The sequence below is a fragment of the Dipodomys ordii genome, unplaced genomic scaffold (assembly GCF_000151885.1).
Source record: "Dipodomys ordii isolate 6190 unplaced genomic scaffold, Dord_2.0 Scaffold4, whole genome shotgun sequence".
NCBI classification, from domain to species: Eukaryota; Metazoa; Chordata; class Mammalia; order Rodentia; family Heteromyidae; genus Dipodomys; species Dipodomys ordii.
The window spans coordinates 5,368,467-5,395,493 of record NW_012267220.1 but is presented as its reverse complement, the minus strand read 5'-3'; the positions used below and the strand labels follow the sequence as shown (position 1 = coordinate 5,395,493).

At 41.3% G+C, this 27,027-nt stretch overlaps 1 protein-coding gene across 2 annotated transcripts in view; it reads left to right on the top strand.

Moving 5' to 3' along the window:
- Sh3rf1 (SH3 domain containing ring finger 1) overlaps positions 1-27,027 on the top strand; it is a 144,950-nt gene that overhangs the window by 75,207 nt on the left and 42,716 nt on the right. For both annotated transcript variants that reach the window (XM_013026578.1, XM_013026571.1), the window contains exons 3-4: positions 16,942-17,217; positions 18,028-18,123. In XM_013026578.1, the coding sequence (XP_012882032.1) occupies positions 16,942-17,217; positions 18,028-18,123 (372 nt within the window). The remainder of the gene's footprint in view (positions 1-16,941; positions 17,218-18,027; positions 18,124-27,027) is intronic.

Sequence of the window (27,027 nt, the reverse complement as noted above, 5' to 3'; positions counted from 1 at the left end):
CCCGGCTTTTTTTTTTTTTTAAACTTATGTTTGGCACTCAATTACTTGAGCCACAGCTCCCCTTTTGGATTTTTTAGTGGTTCATAGGAAGCAAGAGTCTCATGTACCTTCCTGCCCTGGCTGGCTTTGAACCCTCATCTTCAAATCTCAATCTCCACAGTAACTAGGATTATAGGCGTGAGCCTGGTAAAATGACAAGTTTTGTTGTTGTTGTTGTTGTTGTTAATGCTCATCCCTCCGTGTATGAATGCGGCTAAGATTTATGCAAGCTTCTTCTACCTTACATTGAAATTATTCACTCGATTCCCACCTTTCTCTAGGATGCTTGCTGCAGAGTGGAAAACTAAGGGATCTGCCTTCATCCACGCTACCACTGGCCATGATTACTCAGGTTCTGGTATGACTTAGTGGGATGGAATATATCTTAGGGGGGGAAAAAAAAGAAAAGAAAACAACACATAATTCTGACAAGATGCTTTTTGAAAAATCCACCCAGCTGTTTCAAGTAGAAGACTGTAAAATGTATTCCAAGTAAATTTTGTTTCCCTTGGAAAGCAAATGTAGTTCAAAGAACTAGCTAAAGTAAACAGTGAAATTTAACTTGTTCAAAGTTTGTGCAGGGTTCTTTGTCTAGGCTTTTGGGAACCTTCTTTTCTGTGGTCCAGCTGTGTAGCATTCTAAAGTTATCCTTGCATAACTTGAGGAGTATGGGAAGGCCCTCCAAAAGAGACATCATCCAAGATACCCTCTCTCCCCTGTGGCCTTGGGTCCCATACTGACTAGAAGATGAGAACATTGAGCACATGGCGTATTTAGTTTTCTCTTGCTGCTGTACAAAATTACCACAACTTTAGTGGCTTACACATTTATTAACTTACAGTTTTGTAGGTCAGAGGTCTGGCATAGGTCTCTCTGGGCCAGAAGGGAGCTGTAGGCAGAACTGCATTACTTCCTGGTGGCTAATTACATAATGGCAGCAATTAATGAGGAGAGGCTCAGTATTGGATGAAAATAACTTTAGGATGGCAGACAGTTCAACTGCTTGTTTCCTTGCGTTTCCCAGCATCTAGAGATAAGATGATTTTCCATCATCCAAGCCAGCAAAGTTTCATCTCCTCTGAATATTCTTCCCTAGCTACAGTTCCCTGGACTCAGCCCAGCTGGGAATGGCCTCTGACTTAAGAACCCTCTGTTTCATTGAATCCATGCAGATAACCCAGCATAATATTCCCACATGTCAAGTCCCTTTTGCCAACTAAGGTTCCAAGAATTGGGTCATCTTTGAGGTTATTATTCTCCTTAACATACATGGGGCTGGGAGCTGATGGCTCACATCTGTAATCCTAGATACTCAGGAAGCTGAGATCTAAGGATTTGCAGTTCAAAGCCAGCCTGAGCAGGAAAGTCTGTGAGATACCCTTATTTCCAATTAACCACCAGAAAACTGGAAGTGGTGCTGTGCTCAAAGTGGTAGAGCAAAAGGCTTAAGGACAGTGTCCAGATCCCAAGTTCAAGCCTCAGGAATGACAAAAACAACAACAATAACAACAACTGCTACAAAACACAAAAAATATGGGCAGCAGTTACTATGTGATAAATGCCTTTCTCCAAGACTTCCAGTATTTAGCAAGAGTATTATTGGTGGAAAAATTAACTTGATATTACTTTAAACTTTAATATATTATAAAATAATTTGCAAAGATATAGAATTTACAAGTTTGTGTATTGAGTGTATGCAATGGGAAGAGGAATGGAACTGGAAAATTTGAGCATGATAAATCTGTCTGTCTGTCTCTGTCTCTCTGTCTCTGTCACACATACACATATATTCACACAATCTGGGTATGAGGCCTTGAGAAGAGAAAGACCTAAACACTTTTGTTGTCACAATCCCAGTTTGTCTCCATCCATGTTACTTTTTAAAAAATGTCAAATATTCCTAAATGTTTTGATATTTCTTTTAAAATATATTCTCTCTTAAGGGAGTTGTACAGAGGAATTGCCATTTAATAAAGCAGTTTATGAATATAATTCATCTTGATCAGTATCACCCATTTCAACTTCTGACCCCTCCTTCCCCTGCCCCCTCTCCTTCACTCTTCTTGAGACTTCTCTTGCCTCCCTGAAACATGTCAAAGCCAAGTGTCTGTATCCTACAGCCCTTTCACCCAGGTCTAGCTTTGAGTCATGTCTTCACTACCAGCTAGCTGTGTGTTTTTATCCTTTCCATTCACTTCTCTGTACTGTTATGAAGGGCCCACATACATAGTTTCTAAACTTAAAAAATATTTTAAAAACTTATTATAAAGGTGATGTACAGAGGGGTTGCACAGTTACATGAGTCAGATAATGAGTACATTTCCTTTTGAACAGTGTCACCCCCTCCCTCATTCTCTCCCAATATTTCCTCTCCTGACTTCCTGGGTTTCACTGCTAAATTGGTTCACCCTTAGTCCCACTGTTTCTGTGCTTCCCCTTCTCCTCAAATCAGATAAACTTATATACAAGACAAAGGTTTGCAAAGTATTCCCTTATAATCTGCACCTTGCTTGTTTCCTTTTTAATTTTATTTATTTGAGTGTGTTCTTTTTTTGGCCATGTTTGCTAAGGGTCTGTCAATTTTGTTAATTTTTTCAAAGAACCAGCTCTTTGTTTTGTTAATACTTTCTATGTTTTTTTTTGAGGTCTCTAATTCCTTTATTTCTGATTTAATTTTGATTATTTGTTTCCATCTACCAGTTTGGGGTTTTGCGTGTTCCTCTTTTTCAAAGAGCTTAAGATGCATCATTGAATTGATGATTTGAGATTTCTCCAGTTTGTTGATGTAGGTACCCAGAGCTATAAATTTTCCTCTGAGCATTGCCTTTTCTTTGTCCCAGAGAAACCAGTATTTTATGTTTTCATTTTTTGTTAAATTCCATAAACATTTGAATTTCCATTCTGATCCATTCAGTGACCCACACTGGTCATTCAAAAAGGTGTTGTACAGTCTCCATGAGTTTGATAATTTTCTTTCTTTCTTTTTTTGGTCGGTCACGCAGCCTGAACTCTGGGTCTGGGCACTGTCCCTCAGCTCTTCAGCTCAGGGCTAGCGCTCTTCCCACTTGAGTCACAGCGCCACTCCAGCTTTTTCTGCTTATGTGGTTCTGAGGAATTGAACCCAGGGCCTCATGCATGCAAGGCAAGCACTCTACCACCGAGTCACCTTCCCAGACCCAAGTTAGAGAATTTTCTAAGCCTTAGTGATAAAAATAACTTAGGCTGGGCGCTGGTGGCTCACGCCTGTAATCCTAGCTACTCAGGAGGCTGAGATCTGAGGATCACGGTTCAAAGCCAGCCCGGGCAGGAAACTTCGTGAGACTCTTATCTCCAATAAACCACCAGAAAACCGGAAGTGGTGCCGTAGCTCAAGTGGTAGAGCACTCACCTTGAGCGGAAGAGCTGAGGGACAGTGCCCAGGCCCAGAGTTCAAGCCCCACAACCGACCAAAAAAAAAAAACCAAAAACTTGGTATTGGCACATGAACAGGCCTGACGACCAATGAAATAGCATAGAAGACCCAGAAATGAACCCACATATCTACAACTACCTAATATTTGATAAGAGAGACAAAAGCATAGGATGGAAGAAAGGCAGCCTCTTCAACAAATGGTGCTAGCAGAACTGGCTATACACAGGCAGAAAACTAAAATTAGATCCTTATATATTATCCACACTAGAATCTACTCCAAATAGATGAAAGACCTCAAGGTAAGACCAGACACCCTGAAAATATTACAGGAAGGGATAGGGAAAACACTAAGGCTCCTTGACACAGACACAGGTCAAAATTTCCTAAGATCCAGAATCACGACAAATCAAAGAAAGACAATACAAATGGTATTATATCAAACTGAAGAGTTTCTGCATGGTGAAGGATATAGCTAGCAAGATAAAGTGAAAGCCCATGGAATGGGAGAAGACCTTTACTAGCTATGCATCAGACAAGGACCTCATATCTAAAATATACTGAGAGCTCAAAAAAAATTAAACCTCCCCAAAACAAATCCTCAAAGAGACAACAACTGAATTAATAAATCAGCTAAAGACTTAAAAGAGACTCTTCTCTGAAGAAGAAATAAGAATGGCCAGTAGATACATGAAAGAACTGCAAATTTAAACAACATTGAGATTCCACCACATCCCAGTTAGAGCCATTATTAAAAAAATTAACAATAACATGCTGGCATGGATGTAGCCAAAAGGGAATGCTACTGCACTGTTGGTGGGAATATAAACTTCTTTAATGACTCTGGAAGGCAGTATGGAGGTTCCTCAGAAGACTAAACATAACCCAGCAATCCAACTTCTGGGCATCCAATTGACCACAAACCAGGCTCTCTAAAGCCACCAACACAACCATGTTCATTGCAGTATTGTTTACCATAGCTAAGATATAAAATCAACCCAGATGATCCTCAGTGGACTAATGGATCAAGAAAATGTGACATAGATGTGTGTGTGTGTGTGTGTGTGTGTGTATGTGTGTGCAAGCACATGTACACACCTACACTCAGGCAGTTCTGGTCCTTATACTCAGGATTTGGGTGTTGTTCCTCAGTGGTTTTGCCGAAGGCGCGTGCGCGCGTGCACGCACACACACACACACACACACACACACACACAAAATGGAATTCTGTTCTTCCCTCAGAATTTTTTTTTAATTCTTAAGGATCTTGCCTGAGAGAAATAAAGTTGAACTTTTTTAACATTGAGTGTAAATATAAGTTCATATTACATGCATGTATATGTAATACTTTCATTAAAATACACAGGGAATTGTATCTATTAAATGCAGGATTTTTCCTCTCTTTTTTTGTGGTACTGGTGTTCAAATTCAGGGCCATGTGCTTGCTAAGACAGGCACTCTACTACATGAGCCATGACCCCAGTATTTTGCTCTTTGCAAGTAGAGCCTTCTTACTTACCTAGGCTGGCCTCAGACCACAATCCTCCAACCTTCACCTTCTTAGTAGCTGATACACAAGCCTGATGCACACTGAGCTTGGTTTGTTTTGTTTTGTTTTGTTTTTGTTGTCGGTCATGGGGCTTGAACTCTGAGCGTGGGTGTTATCCCTGAGCTCTTCCGCTCAAGGCGAGCACTCTACAACCTGAGCCACAGCACCACTTCCTGAGCTTGCTTTTAAGACTGGATCTCTTGGACTTTTGTCCAGCCTGGTCCTCAGACTTCATTTCTGTCTCTACCAGCTAAATGGCTAGGATTACAATTATAATTACAATGTACATCATTCCTAGTCCAGAATTTTCCCCCTTTTAACGCCCTTTTATCGGCAGAAGCTTGTTCACACAGACACATGTTGAACTTTAAAACATTTGAGTAAATATTTTAAAAATGAAAAAATCCAGCAGCCAGCAAATAATTTTAAAGTGCTTAATTGCAAAACTAACATAAAGCCATTTTTATTAGCCTGATCCTTTTAGTGGTATGGGCATGTAAAATGGATTTTGGATGCCTTTTATTTAATATACTTTCATAGCGTTTACAAATTTGTTGTGTATTCATAAAAACCAGTGTGGAGATTTTTTTTAGTGCTTAATCTTATATCATCTCTTTGTTTTTATACTTGCAAGTATTGGCCTTTGCTTAGTTTATGTCTTCTTGTTTAGAGAAAGAAAAATGTTTCCTTTAGTACAAGTGGGTGTTTAATAAAGATCCTTTAGTGTATAAGTAGAGGAAATCTTTAGGAAAAGATCTATGTTTTCAGAAAGAATTTAATATCAAAGGACAAAGGGATGAACAAAGCTTTAATCACCAGTTCCCTTGTGTCACCAGGCAGCTGTGTGTACAGAGTTGGCATGAATGGCATAATGCCCCTTATTTCTTGTATTATAATCAAATCACATACAAGTGCTGTACTTAAAGATGGTTTATAACTATTCCAAATGTAACTGACCCACAGCGCTTTAAAGAGGTGGAAAAAATACCAGTCAATAATTCTAGTATTTGCTGTGGTTTCTAAAGTAGTTGTTTTGTTACAAAAGAAAACATACTGTTGCAGAGTATTGCTGAGAGGAGGAAGGGACCCCTTGGACTCCTATTTTCTGGGCAAGTTTGTCATTCTCTGGGCAGCACACTGGCAGATGGTTTACTATTTTTTGCATGAGTGTTTGTCTGGAACTCATAGGTAAAGAAATTCTTTAATTCTTCCTTTCACTGAAAATGATCTTGGTTTTTCTGTTGTTTTAGTTGCAAGCCCTGGGGCTATAAAGGATACATCTTAACAGAGTTCCATGTGTTCACATGACAAGTTTGTGAAGACTACTTAGTGATTATGAGTGTTAGTTCTGGAATCAAACTGACCCATGGGCCAGATGTGTAATTTTGCGTAGATTGCACAATGGCTCTGAGCTTGTTTTCTGCAAGAAAATGATAGTGATTCTACCTCAGGCTTGTAAGTTTTTATAATATATATCATATGATATATATACACATATAATGAATATCACTATGCAATATCATTGACTTTGTTATCACTAGTAGTTTTTGGCATTAAATCTTTCAAGTCCTTTAGACATATGCTCTCTGATGTACTTTCTAGATCATTCTCTAGACTATGCATCAGGATTCCTCTATTGGAGATCATTTTGAAGTTATGATGCACAGAACATGAGGCTGTACATGTCATTGAGCAAGTCAGTCCATGGAAGTCCTGATTGTCACTTGTACTTTCTTCACTAATATCCCTATTAATTGTGAAAACAACTGTGTTAGCAATAGCTCAAATTGAAATTGTGGACAGCAAAAGATGAGTCTTTTTTAAAATTCATTTATGCAATCTGCTAGTATGATAAGCTTTATGTAGTTACCCGTATGGTTTTTGTGGTGTGTGTGTGTGTGTGTGTGTGTGTGTGTGTGTGTGTGTGTGTGTGTGTGTGTGTGTGTGTGTGTGTGTGTGTGTGTGTGTGTGAGTGAGTCCTGGGCCTTGAAACCAGGGCCCTGAGCACTTTCATTTAAGGCTAATGCTCTACCACTTCAACCACAGCTACACTTCCAACATTTTGGCTTTGAACCTTGATCCTCAGATCTCAGCCTCCTGAGTTGCTAGGGTATTGGATGTGAGCCACCAGTTCTTGGCCCTCAAGTGAATTTTAAACCAGGAAATACCTAACTGACATTCCGCTCAGTAAACATCTGCTGCACTTAGTTTATATGGATCACCTGTGCCAATCTCTTCAAATCATACTTGAACATCTATGCTCACTAGCGGTCCCTGCTGAGTTTGTGTCTCTTGACCAATTCATGAAAATGTCGATCTCCTGTAAGAGGGACAGTTACCGAGCATTGGGCCATGTCACAAAGCTCTTCATCGGAGTGACTGATGGCTTGTTCATCACACAGGCAGCACACAGTGTCTAGGTGACTTGCAGCACAGATGTTTGTTTCTCACCGTTCTATAAGCTGAGACATCTGAGATCACGCTGGCAGATCGTTCTTGCAAGCAGGACCTGCAGAGGTAAAGTAGGGGGAGACATGGGCTTATAAGTAGGTGGAGCCAGGCATGGGTGGCCTGTAATCCTAACTGTTCAGGAGGCTGAGATCTGAGGATCATGGTTCTAAGCCAGCTCAGGCAGAAAAGCCCATGAGACTCTCATTTGTAATTAACTACCAGAAAGCCCCAAAGTAGAGCTGTGGCTCAAGTGGTAGGGCACTAGCCTTGACGGACAAAAGCTCAAAGACAGCAATTATGCCCTGAATTCAAGCCCCCAAACTGGCACAAAAATAAGTGGAGGGGAGAATAACAAGCAAGACTTGACTTGAGGGGCGGGGCATGTGCATAAGTGACAATACAGAGAACAGTGTTGGCTTGGCTTAGGCTGGCAGATGTGGGATCTGTGGGCAAGTTTGAACCAGCGGATTGTTGATAGATTGCTTATGGGCTGTGAAGGAACAGGAAGAGAGGCAGGCGTGGTGGTTCAGCATGATCTTTCAGCTGAAGCAGTGAGGTGAAAATGCAGCTGTTTACTGCCATGGGGGAGGCTGACAGAGGTCAGCCTTTATTTGGGCTGATAGAAATCAAGAGATCTGTTTTGGATAGGCAACTTGAAGACACCTGGTAGTTATTGCAGAAGGGATACGGAGAGGGCTCTGGGAGCTCATGTGAGCTATTGTAGCTGAGATCAGATGTGGGTTCAGCAGTTTTTAGCCCTTTCTGTGGGAATCATTGAGAGGCTTTTAAAAATGTGCAGACTTCTCACCTACCTCCAGGTATTTTGCAGTTTAATTGGTTTGGTGTGGGACCTTAGAACACTTCAAAAGGAGAAGAAATCACTCCCTACTTGGTTCTAATATGTAGCTGAGGTTTAGAAAGGCTCATATAAATGGTTTTCAAAGTAGGAAATAACAAGCCCGGCGCCGATGGCTCACACCTGTAATCCTAGCTACTCGGGAGGCTAAGATCTGAGGATCATGGTTCAAAGCCAGCCTGGGCAGACAAATTCCCAAGACTCTTATCTCTGATTAACTAGCAAAGACCTGGAGGTAGTAGAGCAGCAGCTGTGAGCACAAAACGTCAAGCAAGAATGCAAAGTGAGTTCAAGTATTGGCTCGTGCATGCACTCGCGTGTACACACACACACACACACATTGAATACAAATAGAAGAGGGAAATAGATGATCATCTTAAGAGTGAATTTTGATAGAAAAAGGAGGATGAGGAGGTGGAGCTCTCGGCAACTGAGAAAGAAGACTCAACAAAGGAGTAGAGGAAGGAGACTGAAGGATGAGGATACTCAAAAGTATGGTTCCCCAGATATGGGGGGGGGGCTGTTGAAACCACATGCCCCATCAGACCCACATCGTCAGCAATACACATTTCACAAGATCCCTGTGTCCTTATTAAAATTTGAAAAGTACCAGTTCTTACTGTGTTACTAGAAGAAGGATGCTCTGGGTGTGTCTCCATTTACCATTTTTATCCCTGTTTTTCATGCTCTCTCTTAACACACACACACACCACCACCACCACCACCATCTTGCACTCTCTTCTTTAAAAATAGCTTATAAATGATTAGATAGCTGGTCATGAGGATCACACTTTGGTGTTTGTCTGAGAAGCAGGTATTTTTGAGGGTGACTTGGGGAATGACTTTGCACGCGTTTCACGGGTTCGGTGACCTAGCCCCTTAACTCTTTAGGCTTTCATTATATTCCCCGCAGCTGACATGCCACACCCTCAGGCTTTGTGATGCTCAGTGCCTCGGGACCCCTCGGTAGACACAAGCTCTCCAAGTGAAATCACACCAATTAATGGAGTCACACGGCCTTGCAGAAGCAGGGAGTATGATTGTGGAGACAATTTATGTCCTATTTTTCTTTGCTTTAAAAAAAAAAACAACACCATTGGATACGTTGTGTTCATTTGCTCTTTTTTTTTTTTTTTTTGCATCCATAAAGAAACGTAAGCACAGCAGACTGGAATGTCTGCTTATTGTAAGAGAGTCTGAGTAGCAGGCACAGTAGGAGTTTCACTGATGCTGTATTGATGGCGTGTTGAAGTCTGAGAGTCAATGATCTAAGCTACTGAATATCCTAGTCAGGAGTGGCCAGGAGCAAGTGGGAGTGCGAAGAGGAATGGGTGTGTGGGTACAGACAGTAGGTAGGGTCTACTCCGCTTTTCTTCTTAATGCTAACCAACTATGTGAATGGAGAAGAATACTAGTGAAGGCTTCAGTTATAGCTAAAATGTTTTGTTTCTCAAGCAAGGCTGTGGGTACAATAAGCTATCTTTCATATTGCTAATTCTCTTTGAGTGGATCACTTAATAAAATATTAAAATTGATAGCAAGCACTTTAGAATTTTACATCCTACATTTCCTTCCTTCCTTCCTCCCTTCCTTCCTTCCTCCCTCGCTTCCTTCTTTCCTTCCTTCCTTCCCTGCCTCCCTCTCTCCCTCTCCTCCTTTTCCTTTCCCTCTCCCCTTCCTCCTTCCCTCCCCTTTTGTCTGGGAGACAGGGCCTCTCTAGGTAGTCCCCGTTACCTAGGCAATATACTTCAGGTTGGCCATAAACTCTCGATCCTCCTATTTCATCCTCCCAAGCACCAGGATTACAGGTGTATGTCATCACACTTGGCTCATTTTCTTCCACATTTTAGTGCTAAAATAATATCTGTTTCTAATAGAAAATACGTAACCACATAGAGTATCCCCACTTCTCATCTTCAGCGTCTGCTTTTCATAAGTAAGCCCTGTGTTTTCTATTCTTTAGTTCCACTGGGTACATTATAACCTAATGTAATATATTTCCAATCCCCCCCCCCACACACATACACCTTTAGTGGTGGCACTGAGGCTTGGGCTCAGGAGCTTATCTGATTTCTAAAATAATTGATTTGTTTTACCTATTCTTGAAAGTTAATAGTCCCAGGTCCTGGATGCTATGGTCCAGCAGGAGAAAATAGAGTGTGAACTGAGAGAGAAGGCCATAGTAACAGCATATGAAAGGTACTCTGGGCATGCTGAAGAGCAGTACCTTTGTCAGGCTTGGGTGGGGATGATGGGGGAATCTGACCCACGTAGGCCATGTCTGAGCTGTCCTGAGGGCAACTGGCCCTCCAATGTGAAGAAGTCTGACCTTACACGACAGATCTCTCTGTATTATTTGTATCTGATTGTAAACAGTGGAAGTAGTCATTGTGGAGACAACAAAACTTCAACTGAAAGAAATATCAGCTGTGGATACATAGTGACATATGTGTGTATATGTATGTATATATGTATATATATGCTATTCACATATACACAAACACACGCTTAGGACTCTAAGTGAAAAATAGAAGATCAGCTGTTCTTGGTGAATTTCACTGAAGAAAGAATGGCATGTTTGAAGTTGGAAATGAAGACTGCCAGTAACTTGCTTGCTGAGGACAGAAAATTGGAGGTTGAACAGCAAATGGGGGCCGGAGCATTTATTTGCTTAAGATGTAACTGGGAACCGCGTCTCTATTGTAAATGTTGATGACGTCAACAAGAACACATTTCAAGAATTATTCTTGCTATTGTGGTTCTATTTTGCCAGTTATCTTTCTGTCTCTGTAGTTCTTAGTTTTGCCTGTCTCCTAAATGTGAGAACTTTCTCAACCATGTTCCATAGTTCACTCCTTCCTACAACACTGCCTTCTACACAGGGTTGCAGCATGCATTCTCAGGGTGGTCTTGATTAGCCTGTACTCTTGAGCCAGAGTCAAATTGGAACCAGATCTGGAGTAGGGGAGAAGGGTTGGCTACATAGAAAGAGTCTTACTTCAAGAGAATGCTGAAGAAAACAAGTGTGTAAGAAAAGAGGATATTGGAGCAGTAGAATAAGAGCAAAAAAGAATAAATATGGGGGCTGGAGATAACTTGTAATAATCCTCTTAGATATTACATTGCTGTTGAGACATTTCAAATGATGGTCAAGTCATAGCTTAGTGATTATTTGACCTAGATTCCTGGAGAACAAAACTCAAGACTTAATAACTGTGAAGGAAGAGTAGCTTTATGAAATACTGTTATTACATCTTGATGGATATTATACTTCGTAGGGAAAAGCCAACATACATTTTGTTACATAAAACACATTTTGAAAAATTCTTTCCTCAACTCATTTAGTTGTTCATTACTTGTGTATGGTACATTGTTACTGTGGGTTTTTTTTTTTTTTTGGTACTGATTTTAGAGCCTCCCATTCTCCATTGGATTTTCTACTCAAGGGTCATTCTGTACCACTTGAGTGATAGCTCCATTTCTGGCATCTTGATGCTTAATTGGACATTAGAAACTCACACATTTTCCACCCCAGGCTGGCTTCAAACCATGATCCTCAGATCTCAGCCTCCCGAGTAGCTAGATTACAAGATGCACCACCCATGCCCAGCTCCTGTGAATTTGTTTGCTTCAGGTCTGTCTGGAAAGTTTGTGAAAGTCAAGTTGAGATCAGGCAGAGCATGTTCCAACTTAAATGTAACTAAATTATTAAGTTATCCACATTTTATAGCTGTTCCCACTAGAAGAATGCTTTTTAGATTTTCTTTTTTAGTAGGCCATTGAATCTTTTTTACTTTATGGAGCGGTAAGAAATGCATGAAGGCATTTGAATTTAGAGAGGTTGTCTTGCATGTATATCTGAGCATTGGCATTTCGAGTCTATAAAATAAATTGACAGTGAATGTTTTATTTACCTGTTAGAATCACAGCTCGATCATCAAGTAGCATTTGGCCAGATATATTAGAATAGACGATGGCATATAAATGGAAGAGGAAAGCACTTAATCAAAACGATTGGTGTGCAGATCGCATGGGTATTTTAATGCTTTAGACAACAACCTGTGTTTATAACTCAGATGCAGAGATTATTTGAAAAGTAAATCTACCGTCCTGCGTCTTTTTTTTTTATTTGTTGTTGTAACCAGCAAAAGAATTCCCTTGGTTATTAAAAGTGGTCTAGTTGCAGAATTGTTCTAATACTTCGCCTGTCTAAATGGCCAAGCTCTTTGATAAAACTGGCAAGCATGAATGACAGGCGCACACCCAAGGTTAGACTGCAGTGTTGGCTTCTCCCTGGCTTTCTCTCCCTTTAAGCCTCCCTTTCATGTGTAGCCAAGTGAAAGTCTCCGAGTGAAATGTAAGCTCTGCGGAACCCCAGGGGCCCTGGCCCGATGAGAGGATCCAGAAGCAGAGCAGCCGTTTAGAAAGCCTGCGGAAGGCATGGAGGGCAGAGGCCTCGGGTGCTGACATGACTCCCAGACCTTTGAAAGGAGATGAATGAGGAGACTTCGCCTCCCTGGGCTCTGGGATGTATTTACCCACCAGAGTAGTCCCAGGTTTTCAAACCTATTGTTTTGGGCTTTAGCCTTCAGATGTTGCAGAAGGAAAATGTGTTCTTTTATTGCTCTTCCAAGTGGTTTAACCATTTATCCTTAATCATCTGCAGTCTGGGTGGGAAGAAGTCTTCTAAAGATCACTGAACTTTGCTTGATTTGAAATCAGAGGAGAAACTCGTTGCATTTCATGTGGGAAACCTTCTTTGGAGAAACTTGACACAAACTGGCTTTTCAGTGTCTTCGAATGTAATTGAAAAAGAACACCATAGAAAAACACTGCCAGATGCACACATGTCTGCTCCTGGGTTAGATTGCCATAAGCTTCATGGCTCTTTCTCTGTGGTTATTGATCATGGAAATAACCGTGGCAGTCAGCATTTAGCAAGTCAGTGTGAATTAATGAACTTTGGCTTGCATCACAGGGCTGCAACCCTAGGCTAGCCATAATGTCTACCGCTGTTATCATAATACATTTTTGCCTTGCCACTTGCTCAATTAAGAAGACTTGATGGTTTTAGAAGCACTTAATAGACTTGCATTGTGGAAAAGTTAATTCATCCATTAGGCCACTGGTGTAAGGATGTGATCTATAAAGCAATACATTTCCTCGGGTTCCCACAACAGCATATCACAAAAGGACCATACTGCGGGTCGTTTGGGAACTGTACAGACCCTTCAAGGCACCGTGCAGAAAGGTTTCTAAGAGTACTAAGTCTGAATCTTGGTGCATGGATTTGGCTGGCATAGATTTGGGCAGAGTAGGCCAAATAGAGCTAATTGAGGTGGGGGAAGATTGAGTGAATGGGCCATAATGGTGAATAGAGTTATTTGTCATTGAGTTTGTAATAGGATTTTCAATTAATTCATGCAGGCTTCCAGTGCCTTCCATTAGCCCTGTCAAGATGAACTACAGCCCCATCTAAAATGCCATCCCCTATTAAACGGTGCGTGTCAGTGAATTTGTAATTTCTTCTGTTCAACCAGAAGATGAATGGGTCCGACTCAGAAAACAAATGGGGTGCTTCAGAAATGCACATTTCCAAATCCTCACCCCTTTGTAGGGAGGGGCATTCTCTGCATTGTTCTGTGGTGAATATATATTAAAAACTGTAATTGCCACGTGAATGCATCCAAAGGGAAGAAAGCATCTAGCAGTGTGGAGAAAAACACCTCGGCAGGTGTCCATCTCGTACCAGGCGACGGTTGTGGTGGTTATGGTAATGATAATGTTAGCGTGTGGCATTTCCTGCCTTCTGGGCCATTTTGAGGGACTTAATGTACATAAACTCACTAAATTCCAGTCCAGATGAGGCACAGAGAGGTTAACCTGTGTAACCAGGGTCACACAGCTAGTACACGAAGGTGCTGGGATTCAAGATGTGGATTCTGTTCTCTCTGAATCCGTCTCATGAACCACATGAGTTCATTGGGTTCTCACCTGCTTTCTCCTTCTAGCTTCCCCTCCCCCACAGGAACAGCAACACTTCTTGCTGTGTTCATCCACTTGGATTTCTTCAAACCTATCTCAGGAAAATGTTGTTAAGTGGTGACAACCGGATTTCCCCAAAAGACAGACGTGGTAGGGAATTTCATCAAGCCTAGGTGAGGAGAGACAAAAATTGAAATTCTGCCTTGCATGAAGTTGGGTGCTGAATGGAATGTGGACCAGGTTTGTCGTGAAGGACCAGAGTTCCTGGATTTGTAGGGAGCAAGAGGGAGCAGTAGAATTACATGTCAGGTTGTGTGAAGGCTGTGTAACTAGGGTTGGGTCATTCATTAGAGGCCAGGTCTTAAGGCAGGCATTAAAAACATTAATAGGAAGTTCTGTTGCCATCAAAGGTATACAACTGTGACAACACTTTGCCTTTCGTTTTGTTGTTGTTGGGGAAAGTATGGAGAAATAATATGAGTAATGTGACTTACTAGAATGATTAAAGTTTCAAGCATTTCATCCAGGTGCTGGTGGTTCACGCCTGTAAATCCTAGCTCCTCAGGAGGCTGAGATCTGAAGATCAAGGCTCCAAGCCTAGCCAGGCAAGAAAGTTCATGAGACTCTTATCTCCAATACATTACATACACAGACTGCTCATAAAAGCTGGAAGTGAAGTTGTGCTGGAGCACTACTAACCTGAGCTAGTAGAGCTCAGGGGTCAATATCCTGACAGACAGACAGACACACACACACACACACACACCACAGAAAAATGAAGGATTTTTAAGCCAGTAATTCACCCGGGGTTGTTACCCACCCACCCACTACAGGTCTGTTTTCCAGTCTGCTGAACTGCCTGACACCTGATCATACCCTGTCTACTGGTGCTTCCTATAAGGGACTTAATCATTGCTCACAAGATCCAGCAAGCTCTTTAAGTTGTTGACCTGCCACACAAGACCCATCATGAACCAGCTGTCTCTCCTATATGTCTGGTTCTTTCATTCTTCCACAGGATTGTCAGGATCTTGGTGAACCTTGGTCGTCCTGTCTGCCATGCTACTGCTCACAAGCATACATCCCCCTGCCAGGAGTGTTCCCCCCTTTCCTTCCTCCACTCCAGCTTTGCCCAGCTGACTCTTAGGTGTCATCTAAGAACTGGGCAGTGTTTCATTTCCACCCCCAAACCTCAAGTTCATCAACCACGTCTGCAGCTCTTCCTTTGCATTTCCTACACTGTGTTACCATTTCTGATGTCTTATCTCTTCAAAACAAAAGAACTGAGCTGTGTTCAGTCCTCAGCCTTAGCACAGTTGCTGGGGGGAATGAATGCATAAAGAAAGAGTTGAGAAAAGGGAGCCTCCAGCGTAATTCAAGGAGTTACTACAGGCATGTTTGATTTACCATTTATCCTTTGAACCAATGATAGGCTCCAGAATGCCCAGAGGTATTCACGCGCCAGCGAATGCTCATGGATGGACACTTTAGTGCATTTCCAAGTATTATATTTAATCCATTTCATGATTTAATTGCTTTGGAGTGGGGTCACACAACTTTACCATAATGCAAGGCAGTAACATTTAAATCTCCTCTCTTAGCTCATCAGCCTAACAATGCTTCCCAAGCAGGAAAGGCCAAAGTTGAGTAATAGTTCATTGGAAAAGACAGAATACTTACAGGTTACGGGAAGGGCTGGGACTGCCTTACTCATTGTTGGGTTCCGGTCTTGGGCATACGACCCGCCTCTGATAAATACTTGTTGAGTTTCTGAGACACTGTAATGTGCTGTCCACATTAGAAGCTGTATCGGCAAATGTTCACTCAGACTTACTCTTGATCTCTCTCTTTTTTTTAAAAAATCAGTCATGCTTAAGAGCAATTGGGAAACCAATAAGTGGTACTTCTGTTTAAGATTTTTTTTTCCCTCAGCACTCACCATTGATCCTAATAAAGTAGTTAGATGAAGTTTGTTTTTATTTTAATGAATTTTAAAATTTCATACTAGAGTCAGGCCCAACGATTATACTTTCATGTACTAATAATACCAGGCCAACAGACTAGAATTCCCACTACGTTAAATCTAGGAATAGAAAGCTAGATTGTGGCTGGTGCACAGATAACCTTCTGTTTTAAATCTTATTATTAAGATTTGCTTAATAGTGATTATTGATTGGTAACACGTGAGTTTTTTTTTTCTTTTATGGGGAGGAGGTTTCTGGGGTTTGAACTTGGGGCCTTGCACTTGCTGGGTAGGTGCTTTACTGCTTGAGCCATGCCCTCACTCCCAACCACAAGTAGCATTTTTGCCCTGGTGGTTCTGGATAACAGTATATTTACTCTTCCTTCATCGCTAGGATGATAGGATGTGTGCCACTGCCGCCTGGCTTTCTCATGATTGAAATAGGCTCTCACACTTTTACCTAGCCTCAAACTGCGACCCTCCCAGTTTTCACCACCAGCGTCTCTCAGATTATAGATATGAGCCACCATGCCTGACTGCAAATAGTTTTTTTTCTGCAAGACTTACTTCCAAGTGCAATGTGTGGATAGGACCTTCATGTAAAGACAGTGATTTGTGTAGTTGTATCGTTAGAGATATTATTAGACTGTTTGTTCATTAAAATCCATCTCTTTCTCTCTTTCTTTAAGGGTATACCTCAGTTACCATGTGCCAAAGCATTATATAACTACGAAGGAAAGGAGCCTGGAGACCTTAAATTCAGCAAAGGAGACATCATCATTTTGCGACGACAAGTAGATGAAAATTGGTATCATGGAGAGGTGAATGGAGTCCATGGCTTTTTCCCCACCAACTTTGTGCAGATTATCAAGCCGTTACCTCAGCCCCCACCACAGTGCAAAGCACTTTACGACTTTGAAGTGAAAGACAAGGAAGCAGATAAAGATTGCCTGCCATTTGCCAAGGTGAGGTTGCGGGGAGATTGCTTTCCGTTCCCCTGTGAGGCTTCCCTCTGTGGAATATGGATGATATTTCCTCTTGCAAAAAGATAAAACTTTGTGCCAACTATCTCATTATGCTTCTAAAAAATACCTGTAGGTCTTCTCCTTTGAGTCTTAAGGGAGATAATTCTGTCCTTTGACCCCTCCTGTGAAAGATCATTCTGGTTGATACTCTGCGTGACATGATTTTAGAGCATATTAGAGCTACCGTTGATTTTGAAGGGTATGTATACTACCCAGGGATGGTAAAGGACTGAATTGTGAAATGGAAATATCATGACTTCCTTATTTTATATGCAGATCTCTTTGCTGAAAAGCACATGCAGGAATCTGTTTACTAAATTGATAAACAGTTTGGAATTTTGAGCAGAATATGGTGTTTTTGTGAAGAAAAGCAAGTAGGCGGTGCAATTCAGAGGGCAGTTGGTATGTTATCAGAGGGAGAAAGTAGGGAGCATGAAAGCGATTTAAACAAAAAGTCCAGATGTTGTTGAGTAGCCTTTGAAGTTGCAATTTCTGGAAATCAGTAAGATAAGCATCCAGCTCCTTGCGTAGACAGTGATAGTTTACAGCTGTCTACAACTTTGGATTGAGATTGATTGATTGGTTGATAGTTATCATTTAGTTCAAGAAAACTATAGAGCTATGTACTAAAGATAGGCTGTAGTAGTTTTGTTCATATATGCTTAAAGCTTCAGTGCTTTCATTGAGAAGGAAAATTAAATGATAAATTGAATGGGAGCAGGGAGATTCACAATCCACTGTTTCTTATAGGATGATGTTCTGACTGTGATCCGCAGAGTAGACGAAAACTGGGCTGAGGGAATGCTGGCAGACAAAATTGGAATCTTTCCCATTTCATATGTGGAGGTAAGTCTATCTGGAACATCTCAACTCCTATTCGTATTCAGCTTAGTAAATGAATCTTAATTATGCAATCTGAATATTAAGAAGCTCTGGCACCCTGAGGTCTCAGGAAGACCCTGTTTGGCATCAGTGAGCAGATCAGGAAGAATTCCCTCATTCTGTCTTTCAGTTAACAGAAACTGAAATGTTTGAAACTCTTTTTCCTTTGTCTCCTGGCTGAAAGCATTCCTGTGCCTGTTCAAGGTATAGTATGCTTGCTGTCTTCTCATTATACTATCTCCAGATTTTTCTCTTCCATTTGCTGGTCTTGGCATCAGACTGTAAAAGTTCTTAAGTGAGCGGGAGTGTGACTCAAGAGCAGCACCTGCCCTGCCAGGCCCTGAGTTCAATTCCCAGTATTGCCCCCAAACAAACAAACTAGTAAGTAGGGTTCTAAGTAAGGCAGGAAATTACTGTATTTGTTTCTTTCTTTCATTGTCGGTCACCTCATCAGAATTAGAACACAGTAGCGTCGTTCTATTATGTTAAAGGAAAGCACAAATTAAAGATGAACTAAGGGAGTTTTGAACTCCTAGTTCTTTCCCTCTTTTTCTATTTCTCCCAGTTTTAACCCTGCTATATACTAAAATAAATCCGTGCTAAAACTTAAAAACAAACAAAAATGAACTAGGAAGGTACTCTTGACACACCCGTCCTTCATTAAGGTATATATCAAAACGTATTCTTTAGTAAGAAGCAGTTCTTGAGGAAGACAAAGCTGAAAGCATTTTACAAAAACAACAACAACAACAACAAAACGAACGCACAGTTGAGCCCACCCCCCAGGATGGCTGAGGGGTCAGGGCTAGCTGGCAATATGATGACTAGCTTGTGGTTCTCCAAGAGAAGTCGGAAAGTTGTGTAAAAACTAAAACTAAGAGCAAGCACAGATCATCAATTGACTGGGACTGAAAGGAATTCTGTTGTTTAAAATGTCCAAGCATCTATCTTAAGCATATTTAAAAAGAAAAATTCAGTATCACTTACTTGCTGTGCTTTTGCTCTGAGGCATTTGTTCTGGCATGATTGTGAAGAGCAATGTGACAAGACATGTGTCGTGGTAGCTAGCACTCGGTTTCCTGCTTAGACTCGAGGTTGACAGAGCCTTCATCCTGTCAGTTTGACTATTCTCCATCCTTGGAAAAGGAATTGAAATGAGCTACGACTCTTGAATGGTATTCCTACCCTTGAGAGGTTCTTGTGTGTCCAAATATATTCTTCTTGCTTTCAAAGTAAACAACAGAAAATGATCTTTCACATACAATCCCTTTCATACTTTATTTACATATTCTAACTGTGGGTCATGGAAAACTACAAGCATCCTTACGTAGTTGAATGGTTATGCTTAAGAGTACGAGTCATCACAGGTGGGTAGCAGAGGCTTGCCTCTACTTGTCAGGTATTAGCAGTGTGACAAGCCCATGCTTCATTTGTGATGCATGTAAAGGTAGTCAGTCCTCTGGTTTTGTTATTGGGCAGGTGAAGACGGCACGGGTTGGCAGGGATAGATCTGCCCATGTCTAGAGTCATTGAGTCACTTAGGTTATTGAAATTATGTACTCAGATGATTAACTCCAAAGGGTAAACTTCTGCCCAAGTGGAAAGTATGTTTGTGCTTTTTGCCTCTTCTGTTCGATGAGCATCAGAATGTGCTAAGCAAGTCATCTGTCTCTAGGAACTATGAAGCATCTCTTTGATGTCAAGCTATCAGTTGAAGCTCCAGGAGCTTCAAGGGATTGGCATCACCTGCTTCCGCCCCCAGGGGACTGAAGCGGAGGCAGATTTCCATCACCACCCACCACGATTCAGCTGTGTCAGTAGTGTTCGTGTCTTGCAGGACCCTTTCAGACGGGGTGTAAAGAAAACTGTAGGAATCAGACTAGAGCTTTGTTCTATGCGATGATCTTTGCTTTTGCTACAGAACTATTCATTCTGGCCTGTGTTAGGGCCTACGTAGTTCCCAATATAAAAGCAGATTGTGTTACCAAAATTTAGTGGTAAATAGTTTTACTCTACTTTCCGTTTCTCCCTCCCTCTTTTACTCTTTCCCTCTCCTTTTCTCCATTCTTATTTTTCTCCGGTTCATTTACGTAACATTGTATTATAGAATAGACATAATGTTAGGTGAATTTGGTTTTTTTTTAATACATTTTTTATTGTAAAAATACTGTACAGAGGGGTTACAGTTACATGAGCAAGGTAATGAGTACATTTCCTATCAAGCATTGTTGCCTCCTCCTTTGTTTTAACTTTAGGGTATTGTGAGAGACTGGGATATTTTTATGTAGAGTAGGTTAGAACTTAATGTTCACTAGATTGAATATATTAAATACACACCTCTCTTAGATTATACATTACCATCAATGTACTGGACCATAATGATACAGGCAGTTGAGCATCTGGATTTAGAGGGAACAGTGTCCAGTACATTGTAGCAAATACTAAGTGCTTACTCAGTAAGGAAGAAACAAAGGCAAAAGCATATCTTGAACTGGAGCTGGACTCACATTCACAGAAAGGCAGGTCTCACGAAGAACCACAAGCATGGGATGAAAGTAAAGGCAAATATACCCAGTCAGGGTGTCTCTAGAATTGGCAAGAACAATAGGTTTTGAACCAAAAAGATGGCTAATACACGGAATTGCTCAGGATTGGGATTCCCTTCCACTCTACTGTTCCTCTAAGACCTATTGTGATTTCACAGTAGATTGCTTTGTTTTTGTAGACAAGCTTTCACTATGTAGCCCAGTCTAGGCTTGAAATCATGTTTCTCCTGCCGTAGCATCCAAAGGATACAGGGACTACAAGCATGAGCCACCATGCCCAGCTCAACTACTTTTCTTACATCTTATAAACCAATGTTTAAGTCTCTGTAGATGTTGATGCTTTTGCTTCCCCCCATACACACACACACATTGCTGCCCCCTAACAGTTCTCTGCCAGAGGTTTTGAGATGACTGAATGAGGAAATAAACCTCCAAACCGCTGGAGCTCAGATTAGACTATATAACCACAGTGAGTCAGTGTAATGATCAAATCAGAGAGAAAAAAGCCATCCAGAACTGGGTGCAAAACCTCCAAAGCCATGTTTTTTGCAGAAGCTAAAACTCCTTTTGGTAAAGGAAATGACCAAGGATTTGCTCGTAGCACAGATTCTACCTAGGTTATGTCTGAGTTTAGGATTACAGAACCTCCGAGGGTCAGAGGTTCAGAGATTGAAGTGTCAGATTAGGGGAAAGGCATGGAAAAGAGTTTAATATTGGTGAGGAGGGGTCTGGGTTGGGGGCAGGAGAGAGATGGTATCGATTACCTTACCTTGCTGTTTTCAAGACCCTCCCCCCACCTGGGTGGGAGGAAGGTGGCATTATAGTGATGCCCTCTTATCAAAGAATGCAAAAGTTCTTCAAAGATTGACTAGAGATGGAAAGTCTTTGGTTGGAGAGAGGGAGTAGGAGAAAGAAGGGCTGCATAGCTAGGCGTCGGTGGCTCACGCCTGTAATCCTAGCTACTCAGGAGGCTGAGATCTGAGGATCATGGTTCAAAGCCAGCCTGGGCAGGAAAGTCCATGGGACTCTTATCTCTAGTAAACCACCAGAAAACCGGAAGTGGTGCTGTGGCTCAAGTGATAGAGCGCTAGCCTTGAGCTGAAGAGCTGAGGGACAGCGCCCAGGCCCAGAGTTCAAGCCTCATGACCGCCAAAAAAAAAAAAAAGGAATAAAGGAAAAAAAAAATAAATGGCCCTAGTTTCTGTCCCTTGGAATGCTTGTCTTCCTCTTATGATAAGATTTCTTGTGTGTGTCTGTGTGTTGTATCTGTGTGTCTGTGTGTGTGTCTGTTTGTCCTTTTCCCCCTTCCCCTCAGGAGTCTTTTAATACACACACACACACACACACACACACACATACATATTTATTTATTTATTTATTCATGGATTGGACATAGTCCAAAGAAAAATTGATATTCTACCTCTCTCTTTGTTCAAAAACATTGGTTATCTTCTCAATAGAAGGGAAGATTTTTAAGAACCCCATTAGCTCTGAGCTGACTCATCCAGTCTTAGCAGCCATTTGGACAAGGTTGACAGAAAATTTTGATTGAAATAAGTGCTGAATATAGGATTTGGGGCTGGTTTTCACACTTTGTGTGTTGTAGGTTTGTAGTGAATTATACATTCTTTGGTAGGTTTCTCACTTTATTTTGATTCCCTCTTGTTTGTTTGAAGTATGACTCAGCCAAGTTTTTCAACAACAACAGAAAGTATTTAACGACTTACTCCTTTGCTGCGGATAATATAAACATTTCTTATGTGCAGATGGTGCGGAGTAGGAGTGGTCTAAGGCACAACTGTTGTTACTCTTCAGATACTGCCAGGAAGAAGGGTAGCATTTGTCTGTCTTTTTTTTGCCTGAGACTGGGACTTAAACTTCATATCTGATGCTTTCACTCATTGGCTGGTGCTTTACCACCTGAGCCAAGCCTCCAATCCCTTGTCCTTTTTTAAAGATGTTAGTGGTTAGTCTTCTGAGGACTTTCTTCCCTACCTCATCTACAGTGCATGGCCCCTGGCTGCCACCACCACCCCCCCTTACTGCACTGCAAGCACACCATGAATGATGCAGTGAGCGGTAGAGAAGACTTGACTGTAGTCAGAGGGCCAGGATTCAAGTCTAGACCTCCCTTCCCATTATCTGACTGACTTTGGACCTGATCTCCTCCTTTAAAAAATTAATAGTACTAGACCCTTTCCATAGGGCACATTGATTCCAATGATTAAGAACAGTGTGTGTGGCACCCTGGGAGAGTTTTACAAGGGATCATTAGTACTATCATCACCATTGTGAATCCTTCAATCTGTAATCCATGCATGTTGCTTTGTTGCCATGGTTACCATTTGCCCTACCCCTTTCCCAATTAGAATGTGAGCTCCCAAGGACAGTATGTTGTCTTTCTAGGTTACCTTCATCTCCAGGTCTTTGCACAGTGATTGTTCATTCTGGGCTCTCAATGCATGCTTGAATGGATGAATATTTACTCAGAATGTGTAGAAAGAAAGTTTCTAGGCCAAAGCTAACCTGGTTGGTAGATTTCAAATCTTGAAACTAAAAATTTCAACTAGTATTGCCATCATTCTCTACCTGAACATATATTTTATTATTGGTTTATCTGGGTGGTACATCTTTATGCCCTTCATGGGCTCCTTTCTCTTAAAAAAAAAAAAAAGGCTGAAGGCAGGTTGGGTGTGGTGGCGAAGCCCTCTAAACCCCACCATTCTGGGCAGGAGAATAATGCGTTCAAAGGCAGCTTGGGGTCTGTAGTGAAAGTCTGTTTGTAAATAAATTCATTATTTCAAAAAATATAGCTCGGCTGAGTATTTGACTAAGCCATATTCTGTAGATGAGACCCAACAGCCTCTACTGATGATGTATTATGTGTAATGTAGAAATGACTTCCCTGTGGGAGGGGGCAGGGCTGGCGAGATGTTGGCTGAAGGGTTCTATCCCTTGCTATGGGACAGAATGTCTAACCAGCGTTAAGAATGGAAAATCAGATGTGTTGGACTCAGGACCAATGGCCTTCAGTGTGGGACCTCTAGTTCTCTCCTTGGGGGTTAGGAGATGGAAAGATATTTGTCTTGGTTCCAAAGAAGAAGAAGTGAAGGCTTAGGTAAATACTTTGAAGTTGCCAAGGTGACTTCTTGCAGGACCTAACAATAGCAATGTTAACTTCCTTTCTTTCTTTTTTTACTCTAAAGCCTTTCCTCTGCAGAGTAATGACAGCAGAAGGGGAAAATAGTAGTCTGATCTAATAATCTAAGAGTTGATTGAAGTATATAAAAAGATATCCTGTCATTGATAGTTAAGGTTGCATTTGTTTCTTTTTAAAAAATTTTTTTAAAAAGTGTAATCAATCTTTATAAAAGAAATTTAGGGGAATTGTTGGGAAATTGGAAAGAGAAATTACCGTATTGATTAGCATCCAAATGCCCCCTTCAACTTTGAAGTAAGTTAATTTAGGGAAGTGAAATTTAGAGATATTGTTGAGAAATCAGGAAGGGAGAATTACTCTGTTGCTTAGCACCATCATTTCTTCCTTAATTCTGACTGAATACATTGGGTCTGCTTTTGAGTCGTCTTTTGTTAGTGTTGCTTTTAAGCACCGGGGGCCGGCCGGGTCCCTAGAGCAGGTTTTTCATATCTTGTGAATGTTACCAGCTTGATAGAAGTAATTGCTGCTTTTCCTTCTGCTCTACCACAATGGACGAAGGAAAATGATCTCTAGCAAAGTCAGCTCTCTGAGCTCCAAGAGCAGCAACCTCATATCTATACTACCACAGACAGACCCTCTTCTGCACTGGAGTCACTGAGATTCATAAGACACTTCAGTGTCGTTTATGCCCCATCCATTATTGAGCAGCCGCTTTCTAATTTAAGAGATTCCTTTTGTTTTCCAGGTGGAAAGCATTCTGGAGCTGAGTCGGTAAAGATCAGTTGAGGTTTATTGACTTTTTTCACCCATGAATGGATAGGTTCCTGTACTGGGTGTTGTTTCATGGGACATAAAAATGCAGATCTTCTGCCCGGCGTCATCACAGACTCAGGATAGTGACCAAATGGTGTCCAATAATGAAGCAGTCCCCAGTTCCTCATTCCTGTGCGGGGACCAGAGCCCCAGCTTAGTTCGATTGATCACCCCTGGAATCATGCCTTTGAATTGCCACCTTTACCGCTCATTTGGGATATTTCTTTGTGTATAGACTTGTTAAAAAAACAAAACAAAATTTAAAAAGCCCTGCCCTTGCCCAGACAGCCGTTCCTGATTGTTCAAGCCTTGTAATATTAGTTACGCAGCAGGCTGAGATCTGAGGACCATAGTTCAAAGCCAGGCTGGGAAGAATCTGGGGGACTCTTAAATCAACAAGAAAAATGCTCAACCCTAGGTATGGTTCAAGTGGTAGAGCACCAGCCTTGAGAGAAGATGCCAAGCAAGAGCAGCTAGATGCTGAGTTCAAGCCCAACACACACACACACACACACACACACAAATTCACTTTTTAGCCAAGGTTTAAATAAATACAATCATTTCTCATGAAGCCTTTCCTTCTTAATATTTCTAGGCAACAAAACAGATTCTTTAAAACCAAAGCAAACCAATGCTCTCCTTGCTTCAATTATCTATAATACTCAGTTTCTACCATTGTTGTAGACCTGGAACGTGCTAAGAGTATTGTTACATGTGTAGATGATTTATTTGTTTCTCCTTTGTTCCTTGAGAAGTATTATCCATAAAGAATAGTTTAAATTATTTTACTCCTATAATCTAATCATACTCCAAAACACTTGGAAAGGAACGGAATAAATTTAAGTCTCACTGTGTATAATTTTGATTAGTAGCTATCCATTCATTTGCCTTTTGCATCTGTGATGTGTCAGGTATGATTTTTGCCTTTCTCCACATAATTATAGTACTACTAACCCTCAGTGTTTTGGCTAACTAATAAGCACTCAAGTAGCTAGACCATAATTAAGTTAATGGTTTTGATCGTTTTATTTTTAGACAAGTGTCTTGTTTAAGGAGACAGCCAGTGATTGGAGGATGAGGGTGGCCTGTCCTGCCCCTTGCTCTTCTCTCTTCCGAGTCAGAGGACTGGCTCCTAACAATGGCTACCCAGTCACTCCTGTTGCCCAGCTTGGCTTAGGACACCGTGACTTCTGAAAAACTACAAAATCATTTCAGGTTCTACCGTGTGAAAGGCTAACTGTTTGGAATGATTCACTACCCAGTTTCAAATAGCTGAGGTTACCACAAATTCATCAAAGCCATCATGCTTCAATAGCTTTGAAAATTTTTATGAGAGAATTTATGATATTGCTGTATACATTCAAGTTACTGGGACTAACTAAGGCCGTCATCGGGTGTCCTATGAAGAAGACGGCATGAATTGTCTGTGCTGTTCCGGGCCTTTGTGTGCAGGGCTAACTGGAACAGAAATATATCCATTATAAAATCGAGAAAAATTTCTTGGTAATGGAAGAAAATGTTTCACAAAACACTCTACTTTCCCTAAATGTAATAGAACATTTCTTTTTACAATAAAGTCTTAACATACACGCTGGACGTTTCTTGTGTGTGAGAAGACATAAGTGAGTATGTAAAATTGTAAAGATCACTATCCTGTGCCAGGTTTCCTGTGTGTGTGTGTGTGTGTGTGTGTGTGTGTGTGTGTGTATGTGTTGGTATTGAGGCTTGAACTCAGGGCGTGGCTCTCTCCCTTAGCTTTTCAATCAAAGCTGTCACTGTACCACTGAACCAATGGCTCTTTGAGGTGGTTCACTGGAAATAAAGAGTCCCATGGACTTTTCTACCTGAGCTAGCTTTGAACCCAGATCCTCAAATCTCACACTTCTGAATAGCTAGGATTACAGAAAGACGTGGGCCACCAGGGCACAGCTTGCTCAGAGCACTTTCAACTTGGAAGATCATAGTTAGGTAAATGTCACAGAAAGCCCGTACTACTCAGTTCAAGCAGATGTTTGCACATTTCATCAAAATCAAACTAAAAGCTGTCAGACCCTTTTTCTCATTGTTACCAATAATGTATACTTACAACAGAGCCTTTTAAACTTTGTGCCTGATTTGCCTGATGCTTTCACCAAGAGCAATCAGGATTTTCTTTGGGACTGCCAAGGTAGCCACAATCACTATTACCAATCCTAACTGATGAGTGGCTTAGTGATAGAGCACTTGTCTAAACACATCTTGGCCCTGGGTTCCAACCCAGCACCATGGGGGGTGGAGGGCATGTATAACAGCACTGAGTTTGGTGAGGGGAAAATGAAGTTGCTTATCAGTCTGCTTTGCTCCCTGTCC